Source organism: Pogona vitticeps, chromosome 11 (genome assembly GCF_051106095.1).
Source record: "Pogona vitticeps strain Pit_001003342236 chromosome 11, PviZW2.1, whole genome shotgun sequence".
NCBI classification, from domain to species: Eukaryota; Metazoa; Chordata; class Lepidosauria; order Squamata; family Agamidae; genus Pogona; species Pogona vitticeps.
The window spans coordinates 18683279-18701303 of NC_135793.1; the positions used below are offsets into that span (position 1 = coordinate 18683279).

General features: G+C 48.1%; 1 protein-coding gene across 1 annotated transcript; it reads right to left on the minus strand.

Annotated features, from left to right (window-relative positions):
* Positions 1-6598: 6598 nt before the first annotated feature.
* Positions 6599-14615, minus strand: SLC25A5 (solute carrier family 25 member 5). The gene is made up of 4 exons (XM_072981001.2): positions 14292-14615; positions 10891-11377; positions 10449-10589; positions 6599-6983 (listed from the first exon to the last, which is right to left on the minus strand). The coding sequence occupies exons 1-4, from the start codon at positions 14400-14402 to the stop codon at positions 6826-6828; spliced, it is 897 nt and encodes a 298-aa protein (XP_072837102.2). The 5' UTR covers positions 14403-14615; the 3' UTR covers positions 6599-6825.
* Between the last annotated feature and the right edge of the window lie 3410 nt (positions 14616-18025).

Consider the following 18025-nt stretch of genomic DNA (forward strand, 5'->3'; position numbering starts at 1 on the left):
GTGCCACTTCCCAAAATATACCTGCTCTGCAAGGCTATGCTAACTTTTCTGGGCATCATCCTTTAAAAACAAAACCCTAACTTTCCCAGACTCTGCCTTGTACTGGTGTTATCTGTGACTATGTCAAGGCATGTTGATATCAGTTTGAACAGATCTTTCCACATGGGCATTGCTTCAGAAAATGCCTCTTGTTCTAGTGGTGGTGGATTTCATCACAGACTGGCAAACCTTCAACCACATGCTTCGCTTCCTCTTACCTGCCAAGCTTCCTAGTCAAAGTACCTTCCATGTCATACGTTTTCCAGCTGCCTGGCTCAAGGGGCAGGGAGTGGCATCCATGGGTGCGTCATGTGACATTTGAGCCCCTTGTGACTACGTCCTATTGCCAAAGCAGAGCCTCCCGTGCAAAATGGCGGAGAAACCAGTTCATTGAACAAATGTCATCTCCCAGGAAGTCCGAATGGAACTTTAATATTTTCATTTTAAATAACATTAACATTAGCTGTGTGGCTTAAAATAAAAAGATAGAGAATGGATCACGCCTTTATTGCACCACCAACCAATCACCCCCAGAAAGGTAGAAAATAAAAAAGGGAAGAAAGAGAAAGGAAGGGATAAAAACAAGGTGACCTTTCAGGTTTTTAAGGACTTGAAAATAGACATACATACTTTCTCTCTCTCTCTCTTGGAGAGCACCTCTATAATAGTGTAGATCTATGGCCTATCTGGCTCTGCTTGTTGATCATATTGGAAGTATCTTTGCATTTAATGCGTAGTCATTGTCAGTAGTTTGGTTTTTTTAATTGCAAATTGGCTCGGTTGGAGGTGGGGTTGATCCAGATGGCAGAAAACCTGTCTGGTGGATGGCAGCCTGCATATCTAACACCCATGTTTTGATTAGGAATGAAAAAGTTATCTCTCTAAAACCGGAGGGGAAGAGAGCCGGGGGAGGGTTACTCTACCTTGTACCGCTCTGTATTTTGGCCACAAGGCAGCTGTGAAGACACGAGAGAGCGTAAAGGACAGGGGAAGAAAAGGGCCACTGCTATAGACTAATTGCCTTTCATCTTTGGAGTCATCTCTGTGCAAAATGATATCGTGGGTGATGCAGCAGGAAAGATCCTTCCCGATTAGTAGATCTGTATCCTTTTTAGAGGGAGCTGCATGGCACCATCCTTAAGAGAGATTTAAACTCTTGGCTCAGACCTTTGATTTTTTCCCTTGGCAGGCCCTCAGGTCTTGGTTTCTTTCTTTTTGTAGCGTTGCTGGCTCTCAACCTCTCAATGGTTTGACATTTTGATGCTATGTTATGTGACACAATAGTTTCCGTGGTGATGGTCTTGTTTTCTTGCTTTCATGTTTGTAAACCACCCCAAGGACAGGGGGATATAAGCATTTAATAAACAAACAGAAAGAAGTAACATATATGCATGTATATGTATGTATATGTGTGTGTATGTGTGTGTGTGTAAGTCCTTCCTATCTTAACTGGCAAGGTTGTTTCCAATCTTTCCAACCTTTCTTTGACTGGTATGTGACGTTACTCCTTTCTGTTTATTTATTAAATGTTTATATCCCCCCCCCGTCCTCTCTCTCTCTCTCTCTGTGTGTGTGTGTAATATATAATAATAATATTTTTTAAAGTTATGTATAACAAATTTTAAAGTACTTCCTCATAAATTGACCATCAAGACATCTGGACTGCATCCAGAATAAAATAAGGGTAGCCTGGCGTGCTGGACTGGGAGATCAAGTTCCAAGTCCTCAATGAGTCATGAAAGTCCCTGCAAAACCTTGGGCCTGCCTTTCATTCTGAAACTGCCCGACCTCACAGGATCGTTATGATGATGAAGCGGATAAGAGGACATCCACGAAGACCTCAGCAAGGTCTGCCCTTTGAGCTTATTGGAGGAATGGCCAGATAAAAGTGACACAAAATAATTAAAACCATACAGCTATAAACAGCCAATTACTGAGATGAGGAGGAGAATTAGGGTAGGAAATTACCTCTCTGTGGCTGCTGGAAGAGCTGTTAAATCACCCCAATAATTCTGGGGGTGCAGAAATAAGTGACTCACCAGCTGCTTTTCACTTTGAGTAGCAGTAGTATAGGGTGAAGTGCAACCACTAACCTCTTCTTTTTTTAACACTGAGGAAATTGTTGCATAATAAAACTTGACAGAGAAATTGGGTGGCAGAGAAAGAAGACAAAGAGGGAAGGAGAATCTGCTGTACCATCTTGAACGACTGCACTTACGACAGGGCTAATGGTTGGCTAATAACCCACAGGCCGAGATGAAGAAAGGACTTAAGTGTAGCCATCCAGATTTTGCCAGATGGCTGTTCCCATCATCTCTGGCCAGTACAACCAGTTGTGAAGAGTGTTTGGAGCTGCAATCTGAGAAGATTCGGAGGGGGTCACGTTGTGCCCACCCTGGTCAGTCACAGAAGACTTGATTGCTACATACTTTTATAACTGTGAGTAATTTTCATTGTGTTGTGCATGGGACTATCACTGGACCGGAGAATAATTCACACACCACAGATTTCCACCCTGTGCTGAGAATAATTCTTCCTAATTTTCTACATCGCAAGTCCCACTGCACTTACTGTAATTTTAATTTGTCTCTGCAGGGACAGTTTTAATTTTGATTTTACTTTGTATACCATCCCATGAGCACTTGTTCTTGGATGATGGAAAAATCACACAAACTCATGGCTAAAGAGTGAATTCCAGGCCCCAGGGTAACATGAGCTATTGATCCAATTGTGGTTTTTCAGTGCACCACGTGAGGTGGTCCATCTGAGACAATTTTTGATGAAAACCCCATCAGCAGTGTTTGAGCTGATGAACAGAGTGAAAGGATATTATCCTGTTAAATCCAACTTTTGACGATGTATCATATGATCTTTAGAGAATTAATAGAGTTGATTAAATTTGCAAACCAGTAAAAAGGGGCCTGCATCAAAAAAAAAAGAGGGGGGGCTGTGATTTGCTGAGCTTTGAAAAAGTTATTTTTTTGGACAAGAATGCCAAGAGGGTTCCAGCTGGCATTGCTACGTGGCCAAGTTAGCTGAGGATTTGTGGTTGAAAACAAGTAATGAATAACTTCCCCTAGCTCTGCCCTAATGGACATCAAGCTGGGTTAGATTCCAGCGTAATTACACATAGAATACAATCCATTGAAAACAGGAGGCAAACCAAATGTTGATTGGTTTACTCAAGTGCTTTTGATTTCAAGAGCTCTACTGTATGACTGCTAAGTTTGCATACAATGCACTGAATTCCAGCAGTCATGCTGGATGGGGGATTCTGGGAGCTGTAGTTTTTAAAAAGGTAAATGTTCCTTCCTCTGGTTAGTAGACAATGCTTTTTCTTTTGCAGGAGGCAACCTTGAAAGAGGCATTCCCCCCCCCCTGAACAAGGAGGAATGCTCCTTTTAATTAGGTCCTCACTGGAAGTGTAATGATTTGTGTTCTTTAGACTACAACTCCCAGAATGTTGAATTGTAGTCAAAACAAAACTACTGTATGCTGCCTGGGGAATTCTGGGAATTGTAGTCCAAAAAGCTTCTTTCTTTTTCTTTCTTTCTTTTCTTTTATTTCTTTCTTTCTCTTTCTTTCTTTGTAAACCCAACAATCTAACCTGTCCATCGATTAGAAACTGATCTTAGCAAGGCATCACTGACATAATGTAGCAAGCCACAGTTGTAGGGTGCTGGCAAGAGAGGCTGAAAAAGAGGAGAAAATAACAAGCTATGTCATTCCCTAGTTAAAATGTTATCCCTGCTGTGCCATTGCTACATCGCCATCAGCGAGCCGCTCTCTTCCATCCTCTCGGTGTGCAACCTGACCTAGTTTATTGAACCAACAAAATGACAACAATCAAGATTAGATACATAAAGCCATTGGAATACTCAAGGAAGTGGAGCAGCAATACCATAATGAAATACACATGCCAGTTCCCTTTACTATCCCTTGAGGTTAAGCATTCAAGTTCAGAAATGTTCCTTTTTTCTTGGACTGCAACTCCCAGAATCTTTAGTTGCAGTTGAAAAAAAGTTTAAAAAGTTTTGCTACATCTAGCTAAACTTTTCTTTTTGTGATTGCAAATCCTAAAATTGCATCCAGAAGGTTTCCGGGAGACTGTACTGGCTCCCCTCCCCCTTTAAAACAAAAGAGGCTTCGTCTTGCAAATGAACACGTTGGCTTCCTTCCCAGTTCCAGAAGGGAGATGAGGGACTAAGGGACGCCTGGACATTCCAATCTTAACAGGCTTCCTTTTTCGAGCTGCGGCAGCAACACATGACCAGCAAAAGAATTCAAGCCATCTGGAAGCACGACAGTAGGCATCTTAGCCAGCTTGGTGCACGTGATGAAATGCAGCAGGGAGCATGCAGAGAACCTCCCGAGCACTGCAAACGAAGAGGACACCTGAAATGTGCTCTTCATTTCAGGTCTGTGCCCTGAGCCAAGCCGGTCAGAGAAAACTGACCTCTGCTTCCTGGTCAGTGCATTTTAAGAACAGCTTCCTCCATCTGGAGCTGAGCACACCACTGCCATGAAACCCTGTGTTCAGACTTTTTCAAGCACGAAGGGAAATGGGAACTCAAGGGTACGGTAAGAGTATCTGCTCCCCATTTCCCCAAACAGTGGGGAATTGGGGGGTGTCACTTTAATAAGATTCCTTGGCAATAAACAAGGATGGGAGATTGGAATAAAAGTGCTTTTAAAAAGTACATTATTTTTCTGTGTATAAGACACCCCCCACTTTTCTAATCCAAAATTAAGAAATCTAAGTGGGACTTAGCAAATGTGGGGTAAAAAGGATAAAAGTGCTGCGGGATGGCTTTGATCCCTGCTTTCTCCCTTTGTGCTAAGCTCGGCTTGGCTTAGCAAAAGGAAGGGGAAAGGGATCAAAGCAATTCCATGACTGCAGAATCATTTTGATCCCTTTCCCACTTATACAGCTACAGAATTGCATTGACCCTTTTCCTCCTCCTTTTGCTAAGCCCCATGGGACTTAGTAAGCAGAGGGGAAAGCAGGGAACAAAGCCATCCTGCAGCACTTTGATCCCTGCTATCCTTTTGGTAAGGCTTAGCAAGCAGAGAGGAAAGCAGGGATCAAAGCCCTGCAGGATCACTTTGATCCCTGCTTTCCCCTCCACTTGTTTTTTTCCTCCTCAGCTTACTTCCGTGTATAAGACGACCCTCAATTTTTAGTCTAAAGATTTTAGACAAAAGTATAGTCTTATACACAGAAAAATATGGTAACCTGAAGCAAAGAATGGGAAAACTGTGGTTTGGGTCAACTCCTTCCCAGATCTTCTGGCATACATGGCCAAGCAAGGAAGAGGAATTTTTTTTGTCCCAAAACAGAACTTTTCCAAGTTGTGGCCAGCAGGTTTTGAAGACTTTTTTAGTGGGACAGGAACTCTATAAAGGCCCGGTATCCATCTTTCGCCCTTGGTCCCAGACAGCTCAGCAACGTAAGCCTCTGCTCCACCCCTCTGCTCTGAAGGTACTTTCACACCATAATAAAAAAGCTAATTGTTTCATGAGTCATTAGTTAATACCAAGATCTCTGGACATGAAGACACATGCTAATTATCCTCCTTTGCCACAGGCTGCAGAAAGAGAAACATGGCTCCTTACACCTTGGTTAAGATTTCCAGAGTGAAAGACCAGACAGCAACAACGTCGGTCTCAACTGGTCTGAAATGCTATACATAAAAGCTTGAAAAAGTTATTCTTTTTTTTTCTGTTGTTTTACTACAACTCTGAAAACTATCCAGCCTGTATGGGCTGTGCAATGCCCCCCCGGGGAATTCTGTAAACTGTAATCCCAGATAGTTTCCTATTTCCAAATGCTAGCCAAGACTGCCCTTTCTGTTAGATGATTTCTGGCTAATGAGTGGTGGGCACAGCCAGGAGTTAAAAAGCCAAATTACTTTACTTAAAACTTTCACTGCCGCTAACTGAACTTCAGTAGAGGTCTTAACCTCTCAGAATGAGAAGGTGTCAGGTAAGCGTTAGAGAGGTATTCTGGGAAAGGGGGTGTTGCTATCGAGGGAAGTCCCGTGGCCTGGGGCTTGGCCGAGGGACAGAAGTTCCCCACCCTCTCCTGGAGGGTTATGATCCATCCCTATGGAAGACAGGATGCAGAATGATAGCAGTAATGGCATAAAGCTTGGAAAGAGTGATTTGAATCCAATTAGTTATCCAGTTAGAGTAGGCCCACTATATGAATGGGATTTACTTAAGTGTTTATCAAGTAACTGATTTAATGAGTGTACTCTAGATGAGACGGCACATTGACTTTAGGCCAATACAGTGGTGTCTCGCTTAACGATTGCCCCGCATTATGATGAATCCGCTTTACGATGATCTTTTTGCGGATTATCGTTGTTAATCGAGGCACCACTGTACTAGGATACTCGGATGAAAAGTACACTGTATTAATGTGAGCATGCCAAGGCCACTGACTTCACATTACTCCAAGCAAAGACAGTATTATTTAAGATTAGCCGTCTAGCAAAGAACTCGAAGGTGCTCTGTCACAAGCTCACGGTGTCTGAGATCAGGGGAAGCCACACACTTTTTTTTGCTAGCTTTTGTTTTAATTTTAATTTGTCTCAAACTTTTTTAAACAGGAGTGACTGAATAAAAACACAGTTTGAGTCCTGTTGCCCAGGGAATGCAAGAAGAACGGTGGTCCCTCCGCCAACCAGGTCGAAACCCCCAGTAGGAAATGATAAATAGTTTTGATGCAGTCCAGGAATATTACATCGTTTAGGGCCATCCCCCCCCCGAACGGGAAGGAATTTATGTGTATTTCTTGATTTCATCGTACAAGACAAGGACAAAAGCGCCCCCCATTCCTCGGAGGACGTTGGACCAGGCGCCCTTGAAGAAGGCCTTCCCACCTTCGTCCCGGGCAATCTTCCGCCAGCAGTCAATTGTGCCGGAGTACATGATGTCAGCTGCAGGGGAGGAAAGAGGAAACACAATTGGCAAAAACAGGACATGGTTCTTTGGAGGCCTGCAAACAATTAACTGCAGCCAGATTGCTGACTGGGGCGAGCTGCAGGGATCACATCACCTCCCTGTTCCAGCAGCTCCACCGGCTGCCAATCTTTTTCAGGGCACAATTCAAACTGCTGGTTCTAAAAGCTCCTAAAAGCTCTAAATGACTCGAGGCCAGGCTATCTCAAAGACCGTGTCTCCCTTTATGAGCCTGCCTGGGAGTTAAAAGCATCAGGAGAGGCTTTTCTCTCAGTCCCGCCACCCTCACAAGCATGCTTGGTGGGGACGCGAGAGAGGGCCTTCTCTGTCGCTGCACCCAGACTTTGGAACTCCCTCCCACAGGAAACCAGGCTGGCTTTGTCTTTGCTGCCCCTTCTGCAAGCAGGCACAAAAGACCTTTCTCTTCAAGCAGGATTTTTTTTCTTACTGACTGACCATCTAAGGGAGGTTTTAAAACAGGACGGCTTGTGTTTTTATTGCTTTTAAATATGCTTTGTTAAAAGAGCCTCGTGGCGCAGTGGTTAAACTGCTGCATTGCAGCCAAAACTGTGGTCACAACCTGGGTAGCCGGTTGACTCAGCCATCTATCCTTCCGAGGTCGGTAAAATGAGTACTTGGCTCACGGGGGGAGGGAGGGGGCAATGTGTAGCCTGCATAATTAACTTGTGAACCGCCCGGAGAGTGTTTTAAGCATTATGGGTTGGTATATAAGCAGCACGCTTTGCTTTGCTTTATTAATGCTTTTACCTAACATTTTTAATATCATGTTTATTTAATTCTTTTTAATATTTGAATAATTTACTGTTTTTAGCTTTTAATACTGTGGTTTTAATCATATAAGCCACTATGGATTCTTTTTTTAAGGGGAAAGAAAGACAGGGTAGAATTATTATAAATAGAAATACTACTATTATTACTGCTACTAACGTTCTGTTCTATTATATTTTGCACTAGCATGTATGGTGTTTTCAGGCAGCATAGGCTGATGACTCCAATTTCATGGGGGCAGTGGATCTGTCTCAGGTTTCACTCTCAAACTTACAGCAGCTGTCCAAGGTTCTGAACCATTCCCCCCTCCCAAGAAGGTTCTGCATCTTGGCTAGCTCATGAAGTTCAAACTAATTCCTGGAGTGACTGAAGTCATCAATCAGGCTTCACTGCTTTCAGGGCACAAAAAAATGGGTCCTTTCCTAATAAAACTTCCAATCTAAAATTCAAAACAAAGGGAATCAAGGAAAATAATTTTTAAAAATACCATTCACTTTTTCTTTAGACCTGTGTCAGGATATGGAGCGGGGAATATGTCTGTTCAAACTGGAGATTCCACTCAACAGAACATAAGACTTTGCATAGATCATTTCGTAATAGATTTAGGGGTGAGGTTAATTAACCTTCCAGGTAAGCAAACATTTTTTTTCTACAGAGTAATGGACAAATACAAGTTAAACAGGACGGCAGCCTTAAAATGACCAAAGGGGCAGCATTATTCTAGGTCAGGTGTGGGCAAAACTTCCCCTTCCACATGTTATTAGGACTGCCATGCCCATAATCCCTCACCATCGGCTATTCTAATCACAACCAATGGGAGCTGTAGTCCAAAATCATCCGGAGAGCCACAGTTCTTGCTTTGGCAGTGGGCTGGACTAGATGACCCTTGAGCATGATAATGCTATGATTCTATAAATCCAGCTTACGGCTGACAATGCATAAGGTCTTGCACTTCTCCTTATAAGTTGTCCTACTGGATTCTTTTTCCATGTACGAGTCTTACAGCCAATATCCTGGATGTTTTTTCTAAGATGGCTCCAATGCTCCCTTGCTCTAAAATGGCTCCATCAGCCAACAGGTGGTCCAGTTTATGCATCCCATTTATACAGAACCCACGAAGGGCAACTGGAAGGCTATTAGGTCTAGTTCATTTTGCCTAAATCAGTTTGTCTGTCCTTCAGGAATCTCAGCTTTCCTCTTGGCATTTAGCCTGGAACTGAGAATTTGCTGCCCTCTAAATGTTGCTGGATCATTCCCAAAATATACCAATGCCATTTGGGGTTGATAGTTTCTCCATGCCAGACTGAAGGTTTAACTCTGTTATAAGCTGAATCAGCTCTGAGTACAAGAGATTCCACTTTCAACAAACCTGACCTTGGGTTGGATTCAAGATCTGCAAGTATTCGAAAGGCTAACCCAAGGAAAAGATGGAGCATACAGTTGTGCCCCGCTGGATGATTACCCCGTTTAACGACGAATCCGCTTAACGTTGAAGTTTTTGTGATCGCAAAAGGATGTTTAGATTGGTTTTTTTCGCTTCACATTGATCGGTTCCCTGTTTTGGGAACAGATTTTTCGCTTTACAATGATCAGCAAACAGCTGATCGTCGGCTTCCAAAATGGCCGCCGTTTTCAAAATGGCCCCCCGCTGTTTTCTAGGACGGATTCCTCACTATACAGGCACCGAAAATGGCCGCCATATGGAGGATCTTCGCTGGACGAGCAGGTATTCAGCCCATTGGAACGCATTGAACTGGTTTTCAATGCGTTTCAATGGGTTTTTAAATTTCGCTTGACGATGTTTTCGCTCTGCAGCGATTTCGCTGGAACGAATTAACATTGTCAAGTGAGGCACCACTGTAATTCTCTTTGCTCTAGACCCAACTCTGGGTCCCCAAATGTTCTTGGACTATAGCTCCCAGAAATCCTGGCCAGCCCAGCTAGTAGTAAAGGCTTCTGGGGGGTTTAGTCCAAGAACATCTGGGGACCCAAATTCAGGAACCACTGCTCTAGATGTTCTTGGCTCCAGATGTTCTTGGACTTCAACTCCCAGAAATCCTGGCCAGCAGAGGTGGTGGCAAAGGCTTCTGGGAGTTGTAGTTCAATAACATCTGGAAGCCCAACGTTGAGGACCACTGCTCTAGAGGATATGACTAGAATGGACGGATAGGCACTTCAGCCACAGATTACGATAAATTTCCCAACAGTGAGAGTAATTTAGGAGTTAAAAAAACACCAAACCTGTGGGCTGTCCTTCATTAGATGCATTTAAGCAGAAACTGGAATGCCACCTTGTACCTGCACTATAGAATTTGCACTAAGCAGGGAACAGAGAGATCTCCAAGATTCTGTCCGACTTCACAACTGGACAATATTGAGTCAGATGGGCATTTGGGCTAATTTAAGGAATGTTGCCTTTCTAACAGTTGGGCTTCAACTCTTAGAAGCCTCTGTGCAGCCAATGGTCAAGGGCTATGGAAGTGGGAGTCCAAACATCTGGAGGGCCGAAGCCTTCTGCCTTTGCAGGAGAGACAGGCACCCAAGAGCCACCGGTCATACTCAAGCACATCCACACATCTGGAACCCGGGGTGGAGAAGGAGAGCTGCAATCAGCGACTTTCTCTGCCCTTTCTGGGAGGGTGCCCGATACGTACCACCTCTGCGGCCAGACTGCATCATCATACGTCGCCGGACTGTATCAAAGGGATAAGAGGTCAGGCCAGCAACAGCAGTGACCGTCTGAGCAATCATCCAGCTGATCAAGATGTGGGTGTTCTTTGGATCAGGAAGCATTCCTGAAAAGAGGAAAAAATTGGAAAAGGGGTCACCAACCTTTTCTGAAACATCAATGCTAGAGAGCACAGAAAAGTTGATTTCTAGAGCTCAGAGAATCCATTCTCAAGCCAGCTTGGCCTTGCCAGCTGGGGATTCTGGAAACAGCAGACCCCCCAAAAAGTAACTTTTGCAAGCTCTGTGTCAATCGCAGGGAATCGGTGCAAGTTCTGAGCAGTTAGCGAGTGAGCCGGCTCTGCTGTTTCTAGTCCAGCTTTGCCGAAAGAATTGAAACTTTGGAGTCAAAACCACATGAAATCTTACCTTTTGCTGTATCGTAGATGCCAAAGTAAGCTGCTCTGTAGATGATGATGCCCTGCACAGAGACGTTGAAGCCTTGGTACAGCCCCCGGAGGCCATCCGACTTGAAGATTTTGACCAAGCAGTCTCCGAGCCCCTTGAACTCGCGTTCAGCTCCTGCTTTCCCTACGTCGGCCGCCAGACGTGTTCGGGCAAAATCGAGAGGGTAGACGAAGCAGAGAGAGGTGGCCCCGGCCGCCCCGCCGGAAGCCAAGTTGCCAGCAAAGTAACGCCAGAATTGGGTTCTTTTGTCAACACCACCCAAGAAGATCTGCTTGTATTTGTCTTTGAAAGCAAAGTTCAGGGCTTGGGTAGGGAAGTATCTGATCACGTTGGCCAAATTCCCACGCCAAAACGACAGAAAGCCCTGCTCCTTGGGGATCCGGACGACGCAGTCTATGATGCCCTTGTACTGCTTTTCCGCCGTGATTTGCATGCTGGCATGTTGCACCTGACAAGGGGGGAAAGAGGGGCAATTGGATTGCTGTTTGGCTAGGTGATCGGATTATATGCAAGCTCTGTGGTTAACCTCCAGCTGAATCAAAGTGTGGAAAGTTATGTTTTCAAATAATTCACCCATGGCCATTAAAAGTGCTGCTAGAAGCCACTCTTTACACTACTTGCGATGTTAGTTCAATCTTTTATTTGCTTTTTAAAAAAGTTTACTCTGTTCTTTTTATCAGTCTCAGAATTTTAACAGTTCCACTCAAAATATCTTTAAAAGTATCTGGAAAATGTTACATTAAACCAAGTTGGTTGCTACCATCTGCTATGTTATTTAGAGTAAGTTGCTCCTACTTTTAACTGTTACTTACTGCCAAGCTTTGGGGAGGCGGGGGGCGGACACAAGACATATAGAAGATACGTTATTACAAAGCCTATAAATCATGCTTTGACTCTCAGATGTCCAGTCAAACCACCACATGGCTGAACTCTTGAGACTGAGGGTTCTTCTTGATTCCTTTCCTTCTGGTCCTGCTCTATGGGAAGGAGCCCCCCAATGACCCCCTTTGTCCATCGTGCACAGAGGATGATGGAAGAATGGCTGCTTTCTTACCTATCTTTGAAACTGTATTAATTTGCAGCACGAGAGAAAGAGCCATGACTACCGTGAACTGCTAAATTAGACTTTAGAGGACAATGCCAAACCTTTAGGGAGAAATTAAGATTTACAGGATTTTAAAAAGGCAGATTTTTAAAAGACCCCTCAGTCCTGGCAAGAGGCCCGTTCCCTAAGCAGGTTCCAATTTATTTGGCTTCCTGCAAGAGGACTACGTAATATTTGTAAGTCACCCACCGGCTGATAAGCGAATCATTGCAAGGTGACCTTCCTTTCAAGAGGTTGTGTCCACATCAGAGTTTAAGAAAGTTACTTTCTTGGAAGAATTACAACTCCCAGACACACACACACACACACCCCCTGCGATCTGGGTCCGTGGCCAAGCTGGCGGGAGGGGGGGGGGAGCATGTAGTCATAAAGGGAAATTTCCCAAGCCCTTGATCCTGATCACTGCGGACTCCAGACTTTGTATGACCTCAAGGTGTCCAATGACGTCCCGATGTGACCCCCTCTGCCCGGCTTCTTGGGCAACACATGACCTACTAGGAGCTCTCCAGACCTGTTGATGGCCGCCTCTCGCAGATATCTCATTTGCCACCGTGGCTAATCTGTTTATTATTGACTTCAAATATTCTGACCCTGCCTTTCTCCCCAGAAGGACCCAAGAGGGGGCTACATAGCTTCTGGTCTGCTCCCACCAGGTTATTCTTTTATGTTCCAGGGGCTGAGCCCTCGTGACCTTGGCAGGCCCTTCCAGGCAACCAGGGCCTGTGCCCTCGTGATGACCCCTTCATTCACCCTTGCCTCGCCCACCACAAATCTCCAGCAGACCAAGCCGTGGCTAAACTTGCCTCCCGCCCATCACAGACCCCCCCACCCCCACCCCATCTGGCCAGGGCCCTGCCCTCAGTGCCACCACCTTCGGTTCCTCACTAGCTTTCCAATCCACCTTCAAGGTCATCCCCTTCTGGCCTGGTGGGCAGCCTTTCTTGCCCAGGCTCTTGTTGCAGGACGGGGTGGCAAAGCCCCCGCGCTACCTGGAGAAACCGGGTTCAACCCACAGTGTCTCCAGGCGGAGCTAGAAGAGCCCCCCCCCCCCCCCGCCTGCAACCTTGGCCAGCTGCTGCTGCTGCCCTCGGTCCCTGCCTGTTAGTCCAGCCGTGTCCGACTAGGATCCCCGGTTGGGCTCAGCGCAAAACGGCGGGGAAACGCCGCTGCTCTCCGCTTTGCGCATCCGGCCAGGCGTCTCCCAAGGCCGGCCCTGTCCTCCCTCTTCCTCTTCTCCTCCTCCTCCTCCTCTCCGACAACCGTCTTGCGGGACGGGGAGGGCCAAAAGGCCCCGCCTCCGAGCCTCCTCTCGCTTCTGGCTGCCAAGCCGGCTCCGGGGGCCTGGCAGGAAGAAGAAGAGGCGGCGGGCCAGGCCAAGGTCGGCCCGGCCCGGCTCGACGGGAGGAGGCTGGCTGCGCCTTTCCCGCGTCGCCCTTCCCTTCCCTGCCTCTCCTTTCCCCGGCGCTAATCCGGCGCATGGCGGAGATCCGCCTAAGCGGAACTGGTTCTCGCCAGCCGGGCACCGCCAGGGCTGCCACCTTTGACCGGCTGGCACGTCGGGGCGAGCGGGCGAGCGGGCGGGGGAGGAAGGAAAGAAAGAAGCAAGGAAGCCTCCCTCCCTGGAGCATCAGGGAAACCAAGGGCAAGGGAGGAGGAAGGGAGGCATCGCCGAGCTAACGCACGCTCGGAGGCTCGACGTCCCGGAAGGCCTGGATCGATTTCCCCCCCTTTCCCTCCTCCCGCAGTCCCGGGGGTGGGCTGGGAAGTCCGACCCTCGCCTACGGGACCCTCGCCCTGGGCCCACCTGGACGACAGGGAGAGCCGGGGCTCCCCGGGCGCGCATCTCCTTGGAGCGACCTTGAGGGCCACGTCAGGCAGGAAAAGGCCGGAGAGCCTCCCCGCCGATCCTGCGGAAGCCACGCGGCCGCGGAACAAAGGCGCCGGCCAAGGGTCGGCGCGCCCTCGCTCTCCCCCCCTTGCGCCCCAGCGGGAGGGCTCTGCCCCCTCCCCCGGACAAAGGGGGTCCCCTTTCCGACCCCCCCTCGGGCGGCCCGACGGCTTTGGGGTGCCCCCTCCCTCTGCAGCATCCTCCCCAGGCCACCCCCCCGCCTCTCAAGCCGGGGATCCACTGCGACTCTCGTTTCTCTCTCTCTCTCTCTCTCTCTCTCTCTCTCTCTCTCTCACTCACTCACACACACACACACACACACACACACACACACACACACACACACACACACACACACACCGGCCTCACCTGGAGCAGCAGCTTGACCCTCTCGATGGGGGCCACCGCCGTTTTGGAGATCGCGGCCGCCACGCCGCCCGCCAGGAAATCCTTCAGGAAAGAAATGGCCTGCTCGGTCATGATGATGCCGCCGGGAAGAACCGCAGCCCCCGAAGGCTCGCGCAGACGGAAGAAACGAAGTGGGTGCGGGTGGGTGGGGGGGAAGTGGCTCTGGGATCCGAGCGGGGCGGAGGCCGAGAAGGGCGCAGGCACCGCTAAGCGACCGGGGCGAGGGGGACGGCCGGCTCGCGCAGAGAGAGAGAGCGAGAGAGCGAAAGGGAGAACGGCTGAAATGGCCGGCTTTTATCCTCCTCGCGGGCTTTAACGTGAGAACGGAGGGAGGGAGAGGACGCGGGGATCTACGCACGGCCACTTCCCATGGCCCTGATAGGCTGCGAGCGCGGGGGAGGGACCGGGGATCTGGAAAGGAAGAGAGAGAGAGAGAACTGCAGTGGGTAGGGCGGGGGGGGAAGAGGGGCGCGGAAGCGGGGGATCGCGGATGGCAGGAGAGCCTGGGCTCCACCCGGGCCGGAGCTGGCGCTCAGCCCCGACGCGGGTTCTCTGTTAGTGGCAAAACGGCGCCCAGGCAAGCCCGATCCTCGTTTTCCCGGGGGTGCGGGTGGATGGGGCGCACCCTGGAGGGCGCACGTGAAGGAGAGGGGCGGTCACCTTGAGGGAGGAGGCCGGGCTTCGCGGCAGGCAGGCAGGCGGGCGGGCAGGAAGCGCTTGGTGGGTTGGCACCTGGATGACGCCCGAGGATGATGACACACGCAGGGCGGGCGTTCCTAAGGCGACCTCTGCAAGGCAGGGCTGTGTGTCCTTAAATGTTCTCCAGAGCGGGCAGCAGCGGGGCGGGATCGGGCCCCTTCTTCTTCCCCCCTCCCCGAAGCCCGGTAGCCGGGAGGCTGAATCGGAGCCCCTTTGCTCCCAGAAAGCGCAGGGAAGACGTCGCGGAAGGACTGGCAACGAGTGACACCCCACACACACACACACCGACCCCTCAGATGAAGAACGTGGACCCATTCTTTATTCCCTAAGGCGGTGGCTCCTAACCTTGGGTAACCCAGAGGTTTTTGGACTGCAGCTGGCAGGACCCCACCCCCATCACAGTTTTTGTTGTGGTTTAGTCGTTAAGTCGTGTCCGACTCTTCGTGACCCCATGGATCAGAGCATGCCAGGCCCTCCTGTCTTCCACTGCCTCCCGGAGTTGGGTCAAAATCATGTTGGTCGCTTCGATGACCCTGTCCAGCCATCTTGTCCTCTGTCGTCCCCTTTCTCCTCCTGACTTCACACTTTCCCAACATCAGGGTCTTTTTCCAGGGAGGCTTCTCTTCTCATGAGATGGCCAAAGTATTGGAGCCTCAGCTTCAGGATCTGTCCTTCACCACCAAGTACACCTGGGTTACCCATGGCTGGGAACCACTGCCCAAATATGAGACCGGATACCACCAGGCCTCCTTCCTAGTCACAAAACAAAACAAAAAAATAAATAAAAATACAAGCAAGGCTTGTGATGCATGTGTCGCAACCCAAGCTTGGGTTGGGTAACACCTTCCAGAACTTTGCATCAGACTATCAGAGCCGTCTCATAGACAGAGTAGGGGACCAAGAACAGTGGTTCTGAACCTTTGTTACTCGGATGTTTTTGAACTGCAACTCCCAGAAACCCCAGCCAACACAGTTGGTGGTGAAGGCTTCTGGGAGTTGCAGTCCAAAACTCCTGAGTAATCCAAGGTTAAGAACCAGTGACCAAGAGTAAGGAAACTTGGGTTCAAATCCCCACCTGCCCACAGAAGCTCAGAGGGGGTTTGGCTGTGGGTCTTTTCTCAACGGGTCCTTCAGACAAACCATATGATATATGTACATTTAACATGCTGCAGTGCCTCAGTGATCATCGACCACAGACATTCTCAACCTTGGTTTTGACCATGGCCATAAACACAAGATTAAAAAAATATAGTCCAAATCAGGATTGCATAGGTTGACTAATGAATGTTATAAGGTGGTGTGTGAAGAGCTTTTTCCAGTCTGTGGCCCCCTTCAAATGGGCCAGGGCCTCCCAAGAGGCCATATGGCTTCTGTTGAGAATGGCTGGCCTACCAGGGTCTCTTTTTTTATCACTTTCCCTGAGGAGCAGAGATAAATGTTCAATTTGCCAATATCCTGAAGTGGCTCACTTATTAGGCTACTTCACGATACTGGAAGGAGTTGGACCAAATATGCCACTTAGATGCAAAGACTGCACAGAGTGGCATAGTGTAGCTCCACCTGATCCCACACAACCCTATTTAGCTTGCACCCATGGGCTCCAAAATAGGCAGGCTAGACATGCCCATAGACTTTTGTTTCAAATTTGCAGCCTTCCTCTTGGAACCTGACAAGTACAGATCCGGCAGCTTCAACATTCAGCTGTTTTTGTTGTGGTCCCCTCAGCTCTGTAATGCTCAGGCTGGAGAAGAATCCAGCAAAACTTGAAAGCTAACTTTTTTAATATTTTTTTTTACCAAATCCTGATTTGGGATCTTGCACATGGACCACTGGATTGATGTTTCTTCTTTCTAGTCCTTGGAGATTCTGTTCAGTTTCTTCTCTTTGGTTCTTCCTAACAAGAACCCATGCCTAGCCCTCGCTGGTGTTTTGAGACAGCAGAACTGTTCACAGAGAACAATATTTACCCGGTGGGCTGATTCAAAGTTGAAAATGGGGGAACCTTAGTTCAGTGACATTGTACACTGGAAGCATCAAGTCCTTTAAACTCTAATATCATCCTTTAAAAAGGTGACATGCAAAGGGTAGGAAAAAAGAACTTGTCTGTTTTTCATCCTGTAAAGCTGTTGCCAATTAGAACAGACAGGACTGGGTGGCAGATCTTAGAAAAATAACAACTCATACTAGCTAGAGGGCTCTGAGAAGGAGAATCCAGAAAAGCAATTTTCCAAATGGTCTATAATGCAGTTTTATGTACTCGCATTGCGTGTGTTCTGTGCTGTCAATTTGGAACTTATAGCAACTCTGCTATAAGGACTCTCAAGGCAAGTGAGATATGCAAGGAGTGTTTTTACCAGTTCTACTCCCCCAGTGAATTTCTATGGCTCAGTGGGGATTTGATCTCTGCTCTCTGGAGTCCCGGTCCATCACTCGATCCACTACACCACACTAGGAATGCACCCACACTAGCTGTAGATCCTCTCTGGGTAATGTGAAATAGGTGGATGCAAACCCCACAAATCAAAAGCAGTGTAGACTAAAGTCAGGGAGGGGGGAAAATCCTAAAAGCTGGTTTATTTTAGCTGGCCTTGACCCAGCCTGGTGGTTTGTTCCCTATGGGTCAGGTCAGACCTCTCTCTTCTGCAGCCGCAAGGCAGTATCTCCAAAATGTACTCTTATCTCTTGTCCCATGATGGAGCCAATCCAGCCTTTCTACTCTGGGACAGTTTACATCAGGATCGAGTCTCTCCAGAGGGGGCAGCCTGCCAGGTGTTGTTTGCCTGTTAGATGGCATCGAGTGCCATCAAGTTGATCCAGACTCGTGGCATTCGCAACCCTTCATGCTGTTCAGGAGAGGTTGACCAGTCCCTTCTTCAGGTGGGGCCCAAGGCTGCACAGGTTGGCTCTTCTCCTAAGAGGACCCAACCTCTAGTCCCTGTCTTCACTACCCAGGTGCTCCAGCCCACTGAGCAACCCAGCTAGCTTGAAGACCAGAA